Source organism: Eschscholzia californica, unplaced genomic scaffold (genome assembly GCF_041429995.1).
Source record: "Eschscholzia californica isolate CP2 unplaced genomic scaffold, dmEscCali1.0.p SCAF_2, whole genome shotgun sequence".
Taxonomy (NCBI): domain Eukaryota; kingdom Viridiplantae; phylum Streptophyta; class Magnoliopsida; order Ranunculales; family Papaveraceae; genus Eschscholzia; species Eschscholzia californica.
Window position 1 is genome coordinate 27,970,390 of NW_028238309.1, and position 21,943 is coordinate 27,992,332.

Genomic DNA, 21,943 nt, shown 5'->3' on the forward strand with positions numbered 1-21,943 from the left:
AACTATGAATCATGTACTGCTACATTGTAATTTTGCTAGAGCTATTTGGTTTCATTGTAATATTTTATCTGAGGAGATTATGGGTATACAGGAACAGATTACTAGCTGGAAAGAAATAGAGGATGAAATTCAAAGCCTTTTTGCAACCACTCTATGGTTCATATGGAAAGCGAGATGTGAGAATTGTTTTCCAACCAATTTATTGAATCCTATTCAAGTTATAGACAAGATACGTAGTTCTATTACCAGTCCTACGAGAAAGCGGAACAAACAAGTAGTGGCTAAAAACACTTCGTGGACTCCGCTTATGGCACTTTTTGTGAAAGTTAATGTCGACACATCCTTCATCAATTTTACCGAGGTAGCAGGATTAGGGTGTATTATGCATGATGATCAAGCTAAATTTATAGCGGCAGCAGCATTCAAGATCAGATGTCAGAACGCAGAAGAAGGTGAATGTTCGGCAGTTTTTAAAGCTTTACAGTGGGCTAATCAAAATAACATCCGGCATCTTCAAATTGAAAGTGATAATCAAAATATTATTAGGTGGCTATGTCATGAAGCTTCATCAATCCAATGACAATCCGAAAAACTAATGTTCCTTATCAACCGAATGGCGGGAAACTTTGACAAGGTTACTTACTCATACATCCCCAGAGAAGGAAACAACAAAGCGGACAAGATAGCAAAATGGGGGCGTCGAAATGCTTGCAACCTAGGGGTAGGGGTGGGGTTCGGGCGACCACGGGCTTCTTTTTTACGGGCTCGGGCGGATCGGGTAACAGAAGTTGTAGCCCACCATTAAACGTCGGGCGGATCGGGCCGGACATTTAACCCCAATCTCATGCCCGCAGCCCGCCCGTGCCCGCAAGCCCAATCGGGCCACGGCGGTCACGGGCCGGACGGGTTCGGATTATTTATAAAAAATTTCGATTAATTAAAATATTAATATTGACTCTTTATTAACAAGTTTTACCTTATAAATTACCAAGTTTTAACTTGTAAATTAAATGCATGTACAATTAATGGGTTTGACTAAGGATGGTATAAATAACCATTCTCTAACCTCTTTTTCTTTTCACCCAATGATGTGGGACTATGTAGAATGTTATTTCTCCTTACTTAGATTTTAATTTTCACCAACTCTTTAGTGCCACATTGATGGTGTTGAAGATAAAGAAAGCAAACTTTGCTTTAAAAAACAAAGCTTGCATTTCAAAATTTAACACCCTCGCAACTCTTTAGTACCACATATTAATGATAATGAAACAATTGAATAAGTTATATAATCTCTTGGTTTTCAGTACAAGGCTTTCATTAACTCAGTAGTACCATCTTTTTTTTTTTTGATGAAAACTTACATTTATCATTTATAAACAAATCAACATTTGCAAATATATCAATAACAACAATGAGATGAATGGTCATTCAGTCCAAGATCAATCTTGATTGTCTTCCCTCTTTCTCTTTTTTGTGTTTGATATTGGATCAGATACCTTGATTAAGTTATAGAGACCAACATGAGAATTGTATGTATCAGTTACCCCCATTGCCATAACAGTTACAGGACTAGAAGGTAAGTAAGAGCTCCCACGAGCTATTAAAGTGTAATTTGGATCAGCTACTTGTTCTTCCATAATATTATAACAGTTGACAACTTCCCCCATTTGATCTTGCGGGATGAAACTGGTGATATCAGAGAGATATGCTTCAAGTTTTGATGGAAATATTTCCTCTAGACTGCATCTGAGTGCTGCTAGTGTGATTGTGGATGGCCGGAACTCGGTGAACTTTGAATCTAGTAGAGTGCACAGGAGCAACTCGGTGACTCGAGAACTTATGGTGCATTGGTGATAATCGTATCGAAGAGAAGAATCAAGTTGGTGGATCAACAACTCCAGATAAGAGTAACTCGTAACACAGCCGACTCTCCACTCCAATGCCTTCAATACAGTAAGTTCCATCTCTTGAATTCTACTCACTTCAAATGAATTGTTCAGATCCTCCATCTGGAGTTCATGCAAAGTAGGGATAGAGACTTCACCAAACTTTGCCGCAATATATAAACATACAACAGAAAGTAGCTCCATGAATGTGGCTTCCCATTTCATATTATAGTTGTTGATAGAGACAAATCGATCGAAGTAACTCGAAGCACGGAACACTGTATCTATGGATAGATTCAATCGTCGTTGAGACTTGAGAAACCATAATATAGCTATGACTCTAGAAGCTTGGAAGAATGGTGAGTGAAGATGATTAATGTTTATGGGCATGAGATGGAGTTCTTTCTGTAATAAAACCATGAAAGAGTTCTTGGAGTCTTCTTTGGAGGTGGTGTTGTAGAATGATGATGAACCCATTATAGTAGTAGTAGTAGTAGTAGTAGTAGTAGTAGAATAGTAGTTAGGGAAAGTGGGAGAAGAATTAATAAGCCAATAATTATCTTCCTCACAGAGTAGACTGATTTTCTTCTTCTTCTTCTCCATATTATGTGTGTAATTATCTCTGACAATCAGAATCTGCATAGATGATAGTACGTCCTAATCTCAGTAGTACCATATTGATAGTGTTGAAGATGAAGCAACCGAGGGAAGAACGTGTAACCTCTTCCTTTGCATTTCATAAACAACACTTTTATAAGTCAAATGAATCAAAAGAGAAGCAAAACAGAATCCCCTGTTCTTTATCTTTAGAATCACCAAGAAATGTTACTAGCACTCTCTTAAGATTTACTTAAAAGTTCTTCCAAAGTAATTTCAAATGTTACAAGCTATGACCGACTACACACTACAGTCACTGCTAGTACGGAATAGACATGGTGACCGTGACCACTAAAGTTTATTAACTATTTATAATGTCTTACAAAATTTTGTTTAGCAAAATATACCCAAGTTTTTTTTTGTGTTGAAAATAAAATACATCATATTTAGGAGGAAAAAAAACATGGTCTTAGGATCATTTGATATAGTCAATTACTATTGACCATGCCCCATAGTTAGTCAAGGTCACAAGAAGGCCAACATCACAAAACAAACTTTAAGCAAACTTCAGCTTTTAGTCCCACACCTTTGAGTTAGAAATAAAAGAAGCAAGGAGATAGGTTATATATAACCTCCTCATTTGCTTTGGGAGACATGTTTCTTTAAAGTCAAAAACTTTAAATAAGCTTCATCTAGTAGTCCCACATTGTTGGGATAAGGATAAAAGAAGCAAGAGGGAAGTTATATCTACCTCTTCCATTTCATCCCAAAACAAGGCTTGGTAAAAGCTAAAATTTTAAGTAGCTCAAGCTCTTTAGTCCCACACCTTTGGATCATATAAACTTGTGTTGGTGATATTGTATGAAAAGGGTGTTTGGGTAGCAGCCTTCGGGTAGCTAACGGGCGGGTTGTAGCGGGCGGATCTTCACGGACGGGTTTCGGACGGGTATTTCGGGCTGGGACTCGGATATGAGCTCCTGTCCGAGTCCCGGCCAATATAGCCCGAGCCATCGGGCCGGGTATACCCGGCTCGGGTAGCAATCGGTTTCGGGTGTAAGCGGTCCGGGCGGATTGGGCCGGATATCGGGATCCCGGACCGTTTTCCCACCCCTATTGCAGCCGGTTGTGATCATCAGGAGAATCTAAATATTATTTTTGGCTAGTCCTTTTGTTTTTTTGTATCTCAACAAAAAAAAATATATAGTTACTCTAGTTGTGATTTTGTTCCTAAGATTTTTATTATTTTGTGGTACCATTTTAATTATATCACATGAAAATATATATATATACATGGTGTGTTTGATGATGACGAAAACATGAATTCTTCACATTCATGATTTCAAGTAATTTTTTTGGGTTAGTTCAACAAAAAAAAAAAAGTAATTTTTTTGGGTTGTTTGGTAACTAATAAAAATCTTACAATTTATTATTGTTTGAGTCTTTCTAAATGCTTTTTAAAAATTTTCTTTGAAGATTTTTTTTTAAACTCGTTTTGTCAAATCATTTTTTTCAAAAGTTGTTTCAGAAATGGTTTTTTTTTCGAAAATCGTTTTCTCGAAAACACATTTTTGTTCCCGAAATCGTTTTTTCGATAACTGAACTTTTTTAAAAATTGTTTTTTCACGAAAATCATATTTTATTATTTTTCCCTAAACCGTTTTTTCCTAAAAAATTTCGAGAAAAACAATCTTCATGAAACAAAAAGTTTTCAGGAAATTTCGGTTATCTAGAAGAAAAACTATTTTTGGGGGAAAACGGTTTTCATGAAAAAACTACTTTCAGGAAATTCCGGTTAAAGAAAAAAAACGATTTTCGGGAATAAAAGTTTGCGGGAAAAAAAAGATTTTTAGGTATTTTTTTTAGAAAACTTATTTTTTTTGAAATTAAAAAAGGATTTTCGTGGAAAAATGATTTTGGAGAAAAAATAAGTTTTCGGGAAAACAATGTTTGGGGAAAAGTAGGTTTGGGGGAAAATCGGGTTTTAGGGGAAAAAATAGTTTCGAAAAAAATACGATTTTAAGAAAAAAAATGATTTTCGAAAGTCAATGTTCCTGGAAAAATGAGTATTGGGAAAAACTGTTTTTGGAAAAAAAAAAACTCTTGAAATAATTGTTTTGTAGATAAATATGTTCATCAGAAAAAAAAAATTTTGATTTTAAGTTGAAGTTTTGGTTTAGTTCAAAATCCTAGAGTCCTAAGATTTTTTGTAGCCAAACAAACAAACTAAGGAATCTGGATTCCTGGCATATCCCATTTTTAGTAGGGATCACACTTTGGAATCCTGCAACCAAACGCACCATAGTGTTTTTAATATTGGCCAAAATGATAGAGATGATAGCTAGCAATAGCTCCATTTTTATTTTTTTTTGGTCCATATTTTTCCCACATGGGTCGTACAGTTTATATAAATATGTGTTTTTTCCTTTTCTGCTAGACTTTGGGTTAGGACGACCTCACAAATCCATCCATAGTATAAATATCAATTCAAATGATAAGGCTTTTTTTTTTTTCTGTTGAAGACAATGATAGGGTTCGTTGATTTGCATGGTCACAGTTTTTTAGTTTAAGTGTTTATTAAAAAGAACTAGATTAGAATAGAATGATTTCTTAAGACTGCTGCACACAAAAAGTTGAAGTGCGGAATGTGTACTTCAGCGGGACACTCAGTCTCTAAAACTTAGAGCGCTAGGTACGATTTGTTTAAGGTTTTTCTTTAAAAAATCATCTCAAATGCAAAACTGAACTTAAACTTGATGTGACATCATATATTGTAGAGATTTTTAAGAGAGCAGTCTAAATTTAAAGTATCTTCTTACAAACTTCTAATTGTTATCAAAACAATGCAATTTACTTTATATTCAAAATTTAATCAAGTTTCAGAGTTGTTCTTGATCGTCCCGCTAGAAAAATCTTTCCAATAGAGTATCTCTAGATGATTCCAATAGAGTATCTCTAGATGACCAAGTAGAAAAGAGACAAAACTATGCAATTTTCTTTATATTCAAAATTTAATTAAGTTCTAGAGTTGTTCTTGAGTGTCCCACTAGAGAAGTCTTTCCAATAGAGTATCTCTAGATGACCCAGTAGAACAGAGACAATTTAGAAATCTACCTTTCAGACCTGACAGGCTGACACGGAAAACCCTTAAAGTTTTTTCTAAATGTTAAACTGAAGATGCTCCAAGAGCATATCCAATGGGACACTCAAACTCCAAGATTTAGTGTTACATAAGATTTTAAAATGGGACACTCGAGCTTACTCTTAATGATGACACTGATGTAGTCTCTTAAGAAAACGCTACTCAAAGTGCACTTATAGTGTCTCTGAGGTGGCTCATCAAATTTTAAAACATACATCAATATGAGATCTTATTTATAACTACTTTTGGAAAGTTTTAAAAGCGCCCCCTATAAGTGTTATAGGCGTCCTCCCTCGAGGCAAATTTGAGGGAGAGTTTGTGAAGGAAAGTGGCACCTACAACATTTATGAGGGGCACTTATAAAACTTCCCACTACTTTTTTCTACTAAATGTAGAATTGACATGTATATCAAATAAAGTTATTTTAAGTATCTCCATTCGAGCCATTGCGGAAGTCTCTATTTTTCCACTTCGGAACTAGAATGTTAATTGAAACTTAAAACAAAGGATTTTAAGAATTTTTGTTTGAATGTCGCATTAGAAATGCTCTAACAGACAGAATGAATCGAGTGTATTTGTAAAAATGAAACGAGTGAACTCCTAAAAAGCAAAGTTCACAAGATAAAGAAAAAGGATTTGGCTCAATGCTAAAACAAAGTAATTTAATAATGCAAGCAACCATGAAAAAGATGTTGAACAAAAATATTTTACTAACGGGGAGAGCTTTAGGGAATATATGTTTCGATTCGAGGTGGACTTCGGTCAATTGTAGTTGATTTCAATTGACTCGAGTGATATCATTGTTTTTTTTCCCAAAATGAACATGCTTACTTCTAATCTTCATGTTTATCATCTTCACTGCCATCACCATCTCCGACCAACACTACCATTTTTTAATCTCTTTGTCCGCATGTGCCTATTTCTCATGTACTTTCTTTTTACTCAAATTGTTTCTCTCTTTGTTTCTCTCTCGCTCTCTCTTTCAGATAAGAGTAGAGTTTTTTCCCTGGATGTCTATTCTTTAAAGAGGAGGTTGATCCCTTTCTCAGACAAAATGTATACTACTTAGTCGAAACTCTCATGGAGGGTTTTGAGTGAAACCTTAAGACCCATTGTTGAAGAATCTCATTAGAGGAATTTCATAGCCTCCAACGAGATTCCTCGATCGACTATTGAAAAGTTAACGATCCAAAGCGTTGATGTCAAAAATGGTTTTTCGGTTATCATTCAGGGAATTGGGACCTTGATGCTGGATCGTCCGAGTGATAGATACTCCGTCTCTCCTTCCTTAGATTTCCGCTCCTTGCTCCAAGAAACTTGGGGGGAAAACCTGCAAAGAGTTCGGAAATCTCTCCGACACTCAAGACAGTCAGATTGCCCTTTGCAGTTAAACTATTAAGTATTGAGTGATCCTTGTGGAACGTATTGAGCTTACCTTGGTGAAAGTGATGAGGTGTACTTTTATAGGCCGAATTAGACCGAATGTGATAGACGGTGTAGATGAGGCGGTTGTGATCCACCGTTCGGGATTAAGACTGTTGTTCGTAGTTAGGATTTCCTTTTGGTTTATCTCGTATATAAGATAATTAGAAGTTCCTATGTTCAAGATACTTCGTAAATATCCTGCCGAGTTGATAGATCTTCTAAGTGATGTTTCCTCCTTTGAGACTCTTGAAGTCCAAGTTAATTAAACACTTAATATCTTTAGCCAACTGAGATCTATAGGAAGATTCGCGATTAAGTCGGTAAGCGTGCGGCCTGATTTTGCCTTCCCACGTTCAGGGCGTAAGGTATCAGCCTAGCTTACATGGACCCCCTTGCTCTTATTGAGAATCCCAGGACATACCTGGTTCTGTTTTACGCAAAACATGGTTGGAGCTCTTTACTTGATCTTTGCCGACCTCCCAGTTCTTGGCTTAGGTGGCGGATCTTTGCGGGTCCAGCAGTCCTGTTGCCTTAAGCCTGGTTGATCCGTTGGACCTCTTGTAACACCCAGATCTCCGAGTCAAAGAATCGACGAGTTGGATAGTCGAGCAAACCTAACGATTTTCAGAATTTAGTTATGAGTTTTTATTTCGATTTTCAGAATTTGGTTTCGAGAAATTATGGATTTTACCTGGTCACAGGAAAAGATCAGATATGGTTGGGCTATCGTTTCGTGTTCGACAATTTTCTTCGCTATTGAATTAAGAGGGCCATATATTTTCTTCATGGTTGGTCATAGGAGGAGGAAGGAAAGAAAAGGTTAAATTAAGGGGTCAAAAGATCACTAAGGAGATGAATTAGTTTACTATAAGTACGGTGGAATTTGTTTATGAGGGATATATAAATTAGGGACTTAAAAATAATTAAATCACCTGGCCACTTCATTCAACGACATGTGGCACCCAAATTTCCTTCCCTGACACCAACCTCATTTTTATTATAGGAAGCTAGAATATTATCATATATCTAAACAGTAGGGTTTACAAAAGTATTATCCTTATAAAAGGAGCTCAAAAAACTTGGAACATATGTCCAAGTAACAGAATGATCATTTCCTCGAGTTGTACAAGCTAAAACATCAACCACCCTATTCGAGTTTCTAGCTATCCAAGCAAAAGTAACCTGTACAAACAAACTTTTCAGCTCCACCAACTCAGAATTGTAGCTCGCGTCATCCAGCTGCATGAGTTAGATTTCAAATTACCTGCTTTAATCACGTCCTTGGAATCGGTTTCAATGATAACCTTTGAGGGTTGGAGCTGAAGTGCCCATTCTAGGGCAAACAAAAGTGCACCCGAGAAAAAGGACGAATAGAGACCGAAAAGGTGACGGTGGTTGAAGGATAGTGGTTGCCGTGACAAAGATAATCAAGTGAAAATTAAAGGCCACGGTTTTGGGGAATAAAAAAAATCTGAGAGGAATAAAGTTTTTAGTCAATAAATATTGACTCAGGGGCATATTTTTTTAGTCCACAAATTGACTTGATCAAACATTGCCCCCTAATCTTCATCTTTTCACTCTCTATCTCTCTATATTATCTCTCTCTCTCTCTCTATCGTTTTATCCTATTGCTCTCTCTCTCTCTCTCCCACTGTCTCGCATCATCTATCTCTTGTTCTCTTATTCCTTCCCTCTTCTTCTCTTAGTTTCTCTCTCGATTCCTTATTGTCTATCTCTTATTATCTCTCTTTATTGCTCTGGCTATCTATATCTCTCGATTTCTCATTGTTTCTCTCTCAATCTCTCATTATTTCTCAATCAATCTCTCATTGTTTCTCAATCAATCTCTCATTGTTTCTCTCCCTCTCTCACACAGACACCGTTTCGACAAAGAGAAGTGTTCCCTGCGTCAGAACCTGGCATCGAGGAGGGTTTGGGTGAAACCCTCCTCGAGGATTTCATGGCCACGAAACATTTGTGGCCATGACCATTTCGATGCCACAAAACGTTTTGTGGGCACGAATTTCGTAATTTCCTTAGAGAGATATATACAGACAGAGAGAGAGAGGGAGAAACAGAGCCTGCGAAAAAGATTGATAAAGACTACGAGAGAGAGAGAGATATGTCTACAACGAGAAAAATAATGAGAGTGATCTCCAATAAGAGAGAGAGAGAGAGGGTAACATTGGGTTAGAGAGGAGGAGAGAGGAAATAGAAGAGGTGGCAATGGTCGTCGGCATGGTGGTGGCCAGAATGGTGGTGCTGGCTATGTTATTTCGGGCACGAGGCGAGGCGACAGACTCATCGCCTCGCCTAAGCGAGCTTAGGCGAGCTGAGGCGTTTGCCTCAAACAAATAGTATATATTTTTAGTAATACATACATACCTAAGTACCTAACATAAAAATAACTAAATAAACCCTCAAATGCCATAATTAAAGGTATAAAACTTAACATCCAAGCATTCAAAAACATTGAAAAATAATTCAAAACATTCAAAACTATTCAAACAAGCAATTAACCATCAAAACACAAACAATCAACCATCAAAAGTTCAAAACTTAAGTCTAGTACTCTAATGAAGATCTAAAAGTCAATATCTTCATCATCTCCTGAATGAGGACCATCTGACTTGTCTCCTTCTTGCTCTTTTGTAGGTTCAGGATTGTCATCTTGACCCGCCTCAGATTCAGAGTCTTCATCAACAAGTTGACATTGTGGTTCCGTCGATTGCCTTTGACTTTGGTTGGGTGCTCTTCTCCTCTTATAAGATCTCAACCCAGCTCGGACCAACATGATCGCCTTCATTTCCCTCAGCTTCTTCAGCTAGTCCATATGTTATATCGGTGCCAACTACGAATTCATCCGCTGCATTAAATGGAGCAATCCACTCATCTAGATCAGCATTCTTCAATATGATTGGATCTAAATCTCTTCCACCAGGGCTAGTTTGATCTAGGAAACGAGCTTTCATCTTGTTGTTGTATTGGACAAACACAAGATCATTAAATTTTTGATGATCTAGTTTGTTTCGTTTCTTTGTATGTAACTGTTATATCACGAGATAAACACTCTTTTAAAAATAATGATTTTAGTTTATGGAAAAATTATGAACATATTTATTCGTCACTTACATGGTCAAAGGCACTCCAATTCCTTTCGCATGGAGATGCAGCACAAGTTAGCCCAAACACTCTTACGGCAAACTTCTGAAGTTCTACCACATCTGATCCCCAACTAAGCCACCATTGAGCTGCATTATGCGGATAAGAAATTTATCGAATACTAAACTTAAAAGATATTTAAAAGTTCTCAATAGTATTTGATTCCTTAATACCTGATGCTAGTGTTTTTCTTTTTGCAATTGCTTCCTCATCTCCCATTTCTCCAGTTGCAGAACGGTACCCTACAATTTGATGAAAAATCAATGACCGAGTAGCAGGATTTGACACCAGAGCCTTAATACAAGCATTCAACCCTCTTTTTATCTCCGAATTACTTTCCATAGGTGGGTTCAATGATGGATCAAAGTAGATGCGAGGATTAGGATAAAATCCTGCTGTATGGAGAAGTTGATATAGTTGATCAGACCACCTATGCTCAATATTTCTAAGCACTTCCTCAATCACCACATCATTTTTATCCTCCCAGAGAGCATCTAACTTCTTCCTACACTCAGTCATCGCCAAATAAATGTAACCTATGCATAGTTTTTCTTCCTGATCGACCATCCTGATAATATCCACTAATGGTGAGATAGACAAAAATGTAACTTATTCCAGAAATCAGGCCTCCCCATTATCTTTGCTACTCTCTTTCCTTCTTGCATTTTCACCCATTTGCTCGTAGTCCATTCCTCGGAAAGCATCATTGTCCTCAATCCCGTTCTTTGGTTAAAAATACTATCCATCGATAAGTAACTAGTAGTAAATCTAGTTACTGCAGGTCTCACCAACTCTCTTCCCTTAGTGAACTTTCTCATCATATGTAACACTTGATTGTGGTTGTACATGAAAACAACAATATGCCTACATTCTTGTACAACTTTGTGAATCCTAGCAATGTTTGATACATCTTGACACATGAGATTCACACAATGTGCTGCACATGGAATCCAATACAAATTATACTTCTTATCTTCCATCAACCACTTTCTTGCAAGCTTGTAATTAGATGCATTATCTGTTACAACCTGCAATTAAGTGATTAAGTCAAATATGTCAAAATAAGAACTAAGATATACATCCAAAATAAGAATTAAGATATACGTCCAAATATGAAGGGTTAAAGTCTTACTTGAACCACATTCTTGGGGCCTACTTCCTCGATGACTTCAGTCAATAGTTTCAAGATGAGTTTTGCATCCTTTACATGTTCAGAACCATCAAGTGATCTCAGAAAGACAGTTCCTTTTGGACAATTCACTAGAAAATTGATGAGACATCTACCTTTCCCATCTGTCCACCAATCCGTCATAATAGTACACCCATATGAAACCCAGAGGGATCTAAATGTATCTATCCACGTCTTGGTGGAATTGACTGCTTTGACCAAAAGAGGGACTCTCAATTCCTGGTACGTAGGGATTTTTAACCCCAGACCAAATTGTCCAACCGCTTGAATCATCATAGCAAAACTGAGGCTTTTGATTACATTGAAGGCGATCTCATTATCGTAAAAGAAACCAGCAATATACTCAGCTACATTGTCTCTTCTTCTCCTCGTATGCACATTGTCAATAGGATTTTGCACTAATTTTTTCAAGTTTGGTTTGAAATAACTATCCATTTGACCATGTACCTTAGGTGGTTTTGGAGCCATTCTACTAGTTGGTGTCTCACTCCCAGACCCACTTCCACCACTAGCTTGTGTACCATCTAAATCTATATAGTGATCTTCCGACTCTTCGTCATTCTCATAAGGTGCATTAGGTGATTTATAAATATTGACATTATCAATTTGAGCCATCCTCAATCGAGTCTTTTCGTCTATCTTTTTCCTTCCTTCGGCCATATACTTTTGTATCGCTTCTTGTACATCCTTAGGCACCTTAGGACAAACTCTTACATCTTTGTAACCGTCGGCAAGATGTTGTTTTTGCCTATTAATTCCTCCATTCGTTCTCATTACACACAAGTCACACTGCACTCTATTCTTGTCACCATCTACCGGTTGTCCATACTCCCAACCGAGATCACTCGACGGTCTCACACGAGCCGTTGAAGCCGTTGAAGCCGAAGAAGACATATAACTAATTCACTATTCAGTAATTCATAAATCAGAAATAAGATAACATATCTTATGAGTTATGACATTGAAAGCACACAAACCATATAATTCACAATTTCACATAATCACATCACAATATTAACACAATATACAAAGAAGTAACAAAAAAAAGTATGAAAGAGACAAAGAGTTACTGAAAATTGTTGTAAACAAGTAAACAACTAAATTTTATTTTCTCAAGTTAATAGTTTGTAAAATTAGTTAAGAGTAAATAAACAAGTTAAGAATAAGTAAAAAAACAAAAAACAATTGCTGAAAATTGTTGTAAAATATTTGCTGAAAATTTTTCAAGTTAGGAATAAGAAATCGAGTTAATAGTAAGTTAGTAACTAGTAAATAACATTAGTTAAGACTTAAGATTAAAAATAAGTAAAAAAAAAAAATACTTGCTGAAAATTATAAAAAAAAAAAAGAGTTTAAAAGTTGTTGAAATAGAAACAAGAAGAGGGAGAAGATAAACAGGTTAAAAACCAATGACTTACCTGATGATATTGATGATGATTGATGAAATAAGAAGGAGAAGAAGATGAAGATTCGTCTTCAAGAGTCGTTCATGGTGGTCTCGGTCGTGAGGGTTAGAGAGAGAAACAGATTAGGTTAAGAGGGAAGTTGTCGATTTGGGCTAAAGCCCTAAAAAAAAAACTGAGGGCACTACCCAATCGACTTGGGCCGCCCCTCGCTTCCCTGGGGCGCCTAAAGGCGCTCGCCTAAGCGTCTGAAGGCGCCACCAGGGGAAATCTGGGTTTCTCACCTCAAAATAAAGCGACCCTTCTCTCAACCTGGCGCTTTTGGCGCTCAAGCTCACTTAAGTGTCGCCTTTTACGACATAGAGTGCTGGAAAGTTGTTGTAGTGGAGGTGATAAAGATTAAGGGGCAGTATTTGATCAAGTGAGTTTTTGACTAAAAAAATATATTTTCCTAACAATATACAAAAAAAACAATTAAAATTAGGGGTGAACATAGACATCTTAATTTTAGTGCTAGTTGCCCCATCTGTGGATAGACCAAAGTTTACATGCTCCGAAAACAAACGTGGATGACCCAACGCGTTGGGAGAAAAATTAAATACTTACCAATCTACGGTTCATATAAGATCACGAATGATAAGACGGACGGTGGATGATGAAGGATAGTGTCCTTCCGCAAACTCCTAGGGTAGAATAGAATATACATGTATAAAATCCTGACATCGGCAGAAAAAGGCGGGAAATGTAATCACACTCTCATCTAGGCGGGTGATTTTATTCGTCTATTGACCGTAGTCCGCATCGAAGATCCAGCAAGGTTTACTTACTAAAATGGTGGCAGAAGAAACCCTAGATATTCTGGGCGATGTCAAAGCTCTTGTTTCTGATAAGCTTCAAGTGGTATACAAAATTCTTCCCTTTTTTTACTCGCTCACATCTTCTTCGGTGCTAGGGTTTTCAGTTTTGATCTATTATTGTGTAATTTTAGATTATTTTTGTTTTATTTAAGCTTAAGATCAAGAATAAGTAAAAAAATACTTGCTGAAAATTATAAAAAAAAACAGCAAAAAACGAAAGTTTAAAAGTTGTTGAAATAGAAACAAGAAGAGGGAGAAGATGAACAGGTTAAAAACCAACGACTTACTTGATGATGATTGATGAAATAAGAAGGAGAAGAAGATGAAGATTCGTCTTTAAGAGTCTTTCATGGTGGTCTCGGTCGTGAGGGTTAGAGAGAGAAACATATTAGTTTAAGAGGGAAGCTGTCGATTTGGGCTAAAGCCTTAAAAAAAAACTGAGGGCACTACCCAATCGACTTGGGCCGCCTCTCGCTTCCCCTGGGGCGCCTAAAGGCGCTCGCCTAAGCGTCTGAAGGCGCCACCAGGGAAAATCTGGGTTTCTCGCCTCAAAATAAAGCGACCCTTCTCTCAACCTGGCGCTTTTGGCGCTCAAGCTCGCTTAAGCGTCGCCTTTTACAACATAGGGTGCTGGGAAGTTGTTGTGGTGGAGGTGATAAAGATTAAGGGACAGTATTTGATAAAGTGAGTTTTTGACTAAAATAAAATATTTTCTTGACAATATAAAAAAAAAAACAATTAAAATTAGGGGTGAACATAGACATCTTAATTTTAGTGCTAGTTGCCCCATCTCTTTTTTTTTGGGTTATTTTGCGAAAGGGGCGTAAATAAGTACCGGATTTTGCGAAAGGGACATGACTATTTGTTATTTTGCGAAGGGGTCGTGGACTAACATTGATCGTTAAATAAATGTTAAATTTAACTTCACATTACATGCATAGTTAACATTATTCATCTTCTTCTTTTTTTTCTTTCTTCCACCTTCGATTTTCATCGGAAATTGAAAGAGGTGTTGTCGCTTGAGTTTTACAAAGAGATTGTGCCGACAAGAGAAGAGCTTACGGTTTTTTTTTGGTCTTTTTATAATTTTTTTTTTTACGAATCCTCATCACACTTCTTAAATTCCTTTTACTTTCTAACTCTTTGAATAAAGTAGATAGAATATAATTTAGAATTATATTCATGTGCTTTTAGATTTTTTTTTACTAGATTTTCACATAAATATATTTTGATTTTATCATTTATTCATCATGTATTAAATTATGAAATTCATTATTTAAATGTGTAATGCTAGAAAATCTAGAAAAATAATGTTCTTCAAGGTGGATGTCTTATTTTTCACCTTTGCGAATTTAGTGTCAAAATCGCATAAATTTCTTAAATGTAACAATATATTTTTTAAGTAATAGAAATAGATTAACGGTGTTAGAACTTAACTAGTCAACACTAGTCCACGACCCTTTTGCAAAAAAAATAAAAGGTCATACCCCTTTCGCAAAACCCGGTACTTATGTATGACCCTTTCGCAAAATAACCTTTTTTTTTTTTTTGAAATAAGTTGCCCCATCTTTTGATAGACCAAAGTTTACATGCTCCGAAAACAAACGTGGATGACCCAACGCGTTGGGAGGAAAAATTAAATACTTACCAATCTACGGTTCATATAAGATCACCAATGATAAGACGAACGGTTGATGATGAAGAAGGATAGCGACCTTCCGCAAACTCCTAGGGTAGAATAGAATGTACTTGTATAAAATCCTGACATCGGCAGAAAAAGGCGGGAAATGTAATCACACTCTCATTTAGGCGGGTGATTTTATTCGTCGATTCACCGTAGTCGGCATCGAAGATCCAGCAAGGTTTACTTACTAACTAAAATGGTGGCAGAAGAAACCCTAGATATTATGGGCGATGTCAAAGCTCTTGTTTCTGATAAGCTTCAAGTGGTATACAAAATTCTTCCCTTCTTTTTACTCGTTCACATCTTCTTCGGTGCTAGGGTTTTCAATTATGATCTATTATTGTGTAATTTTAGATTATTTTTGTTTTATTTAAGCTTTACTACGTCGTTTTAGTTAAGTAATTTCTGTGCAAGTTTGTGGTTAAAGAATCATCGGGGTTGTTAGGTTTATCGAGGAGAACTCTAGGGTAAGGAAGTAGGATTGGTAGGAATAATATTCACTATTTTCATAGATCTTACCCAAGACAGACCCTGTCTTTTTAATCTTTTTGTAAAAGATGGATTTTGGTGATTGATTTTGTTAGATTAATATTTAGGGTTTCAATAGTAATAAAGAACACCTTTTTTTTGCATCATTCCCTTTAGCATAACTGTTAGTTACTTGTTGTTCTCTTAAAGATATGGGTCCATAGTCTAGACACAAATATAAGATGATTTGGATAACGGTTGGGTATTTATAACTCCACTTTTTAATCCGGTGCTGGATTCTACCAAAAAATTAGACTTCAAGTTGTATGTTTGAACACTTTGAAAGTTCTCAGTCTATTATGAATTTTAACATTGATTTTCATCACGCAATTGATTGTAGTAGATGTGAGGAAAATTTTATGTGTTTAACTCATAGCATTAACCTCTGAGTAATATGACTTGCATGGTCAGGTCTCTTACAAGTGGCTTAGTCGGAATTTTTCAGTATCATCAAATGATGCAAAGAGGTAATGTCTGCAATCATTATCGTCATCATATATGATTTATATATGTACATTTGTTTCTTATGCGACTTGTTCCTTTCAGGTTGCTTCAGGAGTTTGCAGAAAAACATGGAAGTGGTTTAGAAGTCATTTATACATTGTCTGGGTGGTTAAAGAGTGATCCTCCAGTCTACCATATAAAGCTTGTTTCTGGAACCAAACTTGCAGGTCAGAGTCTCTGATATATATAATCTTTGTTTTATGTTGTCTCCAGAAGCAATTTATTTTGTATAACTTTGGCTGAAAGATTTGATGACCTTAAAGATTTCCTGACCGGAAGACAATTTTAGAGCTTTTTTGAGATTGATATAGTAATAACTTGACATTGTAGAAGCATTCTGGCCTTCTCTGTGTATTCCATTCTCTACCTTTTCAGGTATTATAACGATGATTGTCCACAAAACAGGGGTACCACAAGAAAGTAATCTTTTCTCCTATTTCAATACAGATGCCAAGAAGGAATTTGGAGACAATTATTCAGTTCAGGTCTATAGTGTGCAAGCATGTATACCAAAAGACTCTGCAGCTCTATGGAATGCGGAATTCGTGCAGGCAGAAGAGCTCTTTAATCAGCCCTTTACTGTAGACAATTGCTTAAGAGACAACAGGTTTCATCTCTGTTTTTTTTTAATCTTTCAAGTCATATCTCACCGACATTTTAGGTTTTGTTTCTAACCTTAATTAAACAAAGAACTCTTAAACGACTTAACTTGTCCATTGGGTGTTGTATAGGCGTGTTGGCAATTTCCTTCTCACGAAGGAGTGAAATATGGAGTTTGCTTACATGTTTGGACATTTAAATAGCCCAAGAAATCACATTTTTCTCGCTCATTTTGTTTCTCTTATCTTTACAGTTTACTGGATATTCAAATACACTCTACGGTCTAAGCATTAGATCATTCAAGTGTTTCCTCTATTCATTGTTTAAAATTTTGTAGTATCATATGATCATATAATTGAGACTCCTCCCATTCAAGTATGACATCGATTATTGTCTCCTATTTAATGAAGTTGCTCCCATCTCTTTTTTAGGTTCTGTGGTGTATTGAACGCCTATGTGAAGCGCAAGACCAATGGGTTATCGGTTGCTCCCCCACTTGCAAGGACTGCAACAGTTGCAATACCATCAAGGACGAATATTCCAATTCAAAAGGTTAATTCAACTCCAGCTTCAATGGCTCCAAAAGTACAGCAAGATGGCCCTAAAACTGGACAGTCTCCAGCTGTGGTTACAGTAGATGTTACCAGTGGTAATAGTCACAAAGAAAAAACCACATCGCTCTCTACAAATAAAAAGAAAGTTCAGAATGAGAAAAGCTCTTCAGGAACTGGAGGATCACTGGCCACTTTGTGGGGTCGCACATCTGCAAAGCCAAAACCTAGCAGCCCCCCAAATATGGAACTCGGTCCAATCACAATTGGTGGGTTGAGGAACAAACATTATCTCTTCATTGTAGTCACACTGATATCTTTTCTGCAAAACTAACTTTGTAATAGAAGTTCGGTTCTTTTCTTTTAGCATGTATATGATTAAATGGTTATGCTTTAGGGTTCCTCAATGTTAATTCAATCTATATTGCTGATTCTTTTGTTTCTTTAAATAATTTAGTTAATGCAGACGCTCAGATATGTGCAAAAGAAGCAATTGATGCTTCAAGAAGTGATGATGATGATGACGATCAAAATATCAACCACAAGAGAGCTGCTAATGGGAAAGGCACTAGAAAGAGGCGAGTTGTCATGGAGCTCTCAGATGAAGAGGATGATTATGAAAATGTTGTCAGTCTATCCTCTCCAGATCCTCCCAAAAAGCATTCAGATGCAGGTTCTAGCAAGAGTTCTAAAGATGTCGTTCTTGAGAAAAGCTGCTTGAATTTTGAAGAGAGGAATGAAGAGAATCGGAAGATCAAGCACGAAAAAGCAACTGAAAGAGAGAAAATCGTGCCTCCAACCAATGCCTCGATAATAGGCAGCAAGGATAATCCAAGTGGAATTTCTATGTCAAAGAAGACTGAGAATCTTATTGCTGTAGATGTTGCAGACAAGGTTAAACCAACAGATGCTGCTTTAAATTCACCCAAAAGGAGAAAAGTTCTCAAGACACGAATCGATGAGCGTGGAAGAGAAGGTAAGAGATATCTTCTAGTTGAATGTCTTACCTCATTCTAGACCACGAGATCTGTTTTATATTGCATGGTGTGACTCGACAAAGTACTTCGAAGATTTACCTCTTTTGCAGAGCAACCTGATTAATGATGGAAAACATGTTTTCATTGCTAATCATGTGTTCCTTTGGATGTATTGTACTTAGAGATTGACATTGTGAAATTTTTTGAAGAAAGTTGAGCATAGTATAGAATTCTTACTGTTATCTTTGGCAGCCTGGGGTTTTCTGATTGACGGATTGACCATATTCTCGGTATTTATATTGTTTGACAATTGCCTAACATCTGAAAGTAGTATTTGGTATATAACTAACACTCTCTGTTTGTCAGTGACTGAGGTTGTTTGGGAGGGAGAAGAGGCGGAAGGCAATAGCAATGGCAAGAGCAGAACCACTGAGGCAGAGAGCAAGTCCGATGTTAAGAGGACAACCACGGTTCCTGCAGAAAACAGGTTATGATAAAATCACATATGATTGTATAATTGCCCTATAACACCTAGTAGTTTGGCTATCTAGGATCTGAATGATTATAGGGAAGATACTTCTAGTGGTTGAAACTTGCTATCCAATTGGTTTCATGACATCTAGACATCGAGGACAATTGCAGCACTGATGATTAAGTTGATAACTATTGCATCCGATGCATGAATGGTGATTCAGTACCAGATACTGATATCAACTTTTTTGGCACTCATGATTCTATAGTAGGTTTAAGTGAATTATATTTTCTATGCTGTCATACCCCACAATCTTACTGCTCGTTGCAATTTTGTTCCAATTGTTCTTGGCAACTCAATTTTGTTTCTTGCGAAAATTTTCCTAGAAACTCACACGTGCCTCCACCATTTTCCCGTTTATCTATTTGGTGCGCGCGCGTGCGCGCGCACACACACACACACACACACACACACACACACATATATATGTATATATTTTCTAGTTTTAGCTCTTAGGTCTGTTTCTGTATATTTCGATCAACCAGTGTTAAATATGCATTAATGACAATAACCTAGAGTGGCATTTTAAGTTAACTCGGTATTGTGCAAGCATAAACATTAGTGCATGCAAAATTTCACTTACATTGGAAAGGTATCCATGTTACTTGAATTTCGATTCTTTTTGTTTAATCTCTGAAACAGAAAAAATCTTCATGTCTGTTATTTGTGGTTGGTCTTATTAGGTGATTGACTATAGCCCAACTTTTTTGTTTTATAATTTCAGGCCTTCAGCAGCTAAAAAGTCTCCTGCACTAGGAAGCAGTGCTCCATCTAATCCAGTGAGCAAAACCGGAGCCAAAAAAGCAGGAAAAGGTGGTGCTGTGAAGGACACTAAACAGGGCAACATTCTTTCGTTCTTCAAAAGGGTTTGACGAAAAAAATTTCCGCAATAGATTCAGAAAAGTATGGTCAAATTATCAGTAGATGTTATACCTAGTGAAAGGTAACTTGTTTCTAATGTAATTTCAATTGTGCCTGGTGCACTAAGGTTGAATTCTGTAATTCTTTGGAATGAAAACTTTTACCATCTTTTGTACAGAATTTATGCCTTTCAAACAATGAGAAAAAAACACCAAAATTGTCAATTACAAAAAATGCATAAATTCTGTAGTGACTAAGATCTGATATTCATGTATGACATTCGTGGAGTTTAGATATCTCATTTGAAGGAATATATACCATCACCACCTTATTTTACATAGCTTCTCTTATCTGCTAGATGCTTAAAATACAATCAAATGGATTCCTATCTGCTTTTCTATTGTGCAAGTTCTGACTTCTAGGGCTGAATTCCTTATCTGGATTGCTGTGCCAGTTGAAGTTAACTTTCTCTGTTGTTTTCTTTGCGTGGCGAACAAAGAGCATCCAGAATATCTTCTTTATGGTTGAGAAGAAAGAATAAAAGTATAGCTTATCTTAACTCAGGAAAAAGTAAAGGCAGAGGCTTTATCAGAAAGCCATTGCTCATTCCATTGCAGCAGATTGCCCGTTCTTGCCAGTGCTGGTCATCTTCACAGAGAAGGTGAAATGAGCAGCTCCTATGGCGCCAACAACAACAACAGGTTTAGAAACTGGAGCCCGGGAAGTACTTCTATGGGAAGTGTTGTAAACAATAACAGGCTATACCGAGCACCCCGGGAATTCTCATATGGACCAATCGTAAGTATAAGGTTTCCTGATTTCAGACTCGTTAATGGTTTGGTGTTAAAATCATTTGTATTGAATGAATTGAAGATGAGATTATCGGGTTATGAAAGAGGATAGATTTTTTTTGCATTGAAAGATGATGAAAGATTTAGCAGGCTAAAGTCTTAATTTGACAGAAAGGAATGATTTGTGCTTGCTCATAGTTCTAGCAAATAAAAGTCTGGTCTTTTACATGTTCTTGATTTTTCTTCTATTATATTTGAAACTTGCACAAAATCTATTGTTTTTTCTACCAAATGAATAGGTAACTTTAGATCGACAATTAAATAAAAAAGTACTTGCTGGTTTGTCTATTATTTTGGGTTAGTTAAATTTCACATCAAGTTTTTGGCCCTGACTGTAATTATCGCCTTCTCGCTAACCTAGAAGCAAAACATAGATCCTACCAGGCTGTTTAGCCTCTTAGGTTTATAATTTAACTCAGTTTAAACTATACTAAATCACAGAGTTGTATTTCAGTTTCCAAGTGGAACCATACTTCCGGGGCGAATTCTTGTTCTGCCTAGAGGCGAGATGCCATACATGGTCAACCCAAGGCTTAGACAGTTCATACAAGATCTAACTCCGACAATGGAGACGAATCCATGGCCAACCCAACTCCCACCACAAGAAGATAGATCTAATTTGGATCAAGAAGACCAAACTTTTGCCTTAAAGAACTTGAGGAAAACAATATACAATCCTCCACCACCAAAAACCAAGAAAAAATGGTGCCTTTATTATAGGGACAATGTTAATGGAATTTTGAACAAAGAGGAAGAAATGAATGATGAAGATGTTAAAGGTTGTGTTATATGTTTAGAAGATTTTGTTCCACATCTTGAAGTGATAATTACTCCTTGTAATCACATGTTTCATGAAGACTGTATAGTACCTTGGGCAAAAAGTCACGGTCGATGCCCGATATGTAGATCGGCTATCAGAGAGACGAACAATATCAACAATAATTACAACAATGAGAATGGAGCTAGAAATGATATTGTTGGAGGAGATCTTATCTCACTTTTGAGAGCCATGGAACTTGAAAGAATGGCATTTCCTCACTAACATTTTACTTTCGAATGACAGAAAGTCTTATTTGTTATCATATTGCTGTTAGTATTTACTACAAAGAGAGACCTTCGAGCGATCGATTTTCTCTTGTCATAATATGTTCTATTTTATACTATATATTGGACTCTAGTTTCTCTTTGGTGACTCTA

General features: G+C 36.6%; 4 protein-coding genes across 5 annotated transcripts; 2 read left to right on the forward strand and 2 right to left on the reverse strand.

Moving 5' to 3' along the window:
* Positions 1-1,439: 1,439 nt before the first annotated feature.
* On the reverse strand, positions 1,440-2,489 carry LOC147557224 (putative cyclin-D7-1). Its single transcript, XM_086658782.1, has one exon. The coding sequence runs from the start codon at positions 2,487-2,489 to the stop codon at positions 1,440-1,442; it is 1,050 nt and encodes a 349-aa protein (XP_086514908.1).
* Positions 2,490-9,809: 7,320 nt separating this feature from the next.
* On the reverse strand, positions 9,810-12,292 carry LOC147557225 (uncharacterized). Its single transcript, XM_086658783.1, has 5 exons — positions 11,342-12,292; positions 10,819-11,237; positions 10,383-10,714; positions 10,180-10,298; positions 9,810-10,094 (listed from the first exon to the last, which is right to left on the reverse strand). The coding sequence occupies exons 1-5, from the start codon at positions 12,290-12,292 to the stop codon at positions 9,810-9,812; spliced, it is 2,106 nt and encodes a 701-aa protein (XP_086514909.1).
* Positions 12,293-13,335: 1,043 nt separating this feature from the next.
* POLD3 (DNA-directed DNA polymerase) lies at positions 13,336-20,231 on the forward strand. 2 transcript variants are annotated; one of them, XM_086658198.1, is made up of 8 exons: positions 13,336-13,701; positions 16,282-16,337; positions 16,417-16,541; positions 16,822-16,981; positions 17,406-17,794; positions 17,983-18,501; positions 18,869-18,989; positions 19,759-20,231. In XM_086658198.1, exons 1-8 carry the CDS (start codon positions 13,633-13,635, stop codon positions 19,904-19,906), a joined length of 1,587 nt encoding a protein of 528 aa, XP_086514324.1. In that variant the 5' UTR covers positions 13,336-13,632; the 3' UTR covers positions 19,907-20,231. The 2 variants fall into 2 exon arrangements, with proteins under 2 accessions (XP_086514324.1, XP_086514325.1); XM_086658199.1 differs by lacking the exon at positions 13,336-13,701 and adding an exon at positions 15,246-15,607.
* A 207-nt stretch (positions 20,232-20,438) lies between these two features.
* Positions 20,439-21,943, forward strand: LOC147557227 (uncharacterized). The gene is made up of 2 exons (XM_086658200.1): positions 20,439-20,693; positions 21,201-21,943. Exons 1-2 carry the CDS (start codon positions 20,562-20,564, stop codon positions 21,786-21,788), a joined length of 720 nt encoding a protein of 239 aa, XP_086514326.1. The 5' UTR covers positions 20,439-20,561; the 3' UTR covers positions 21,789-21,943.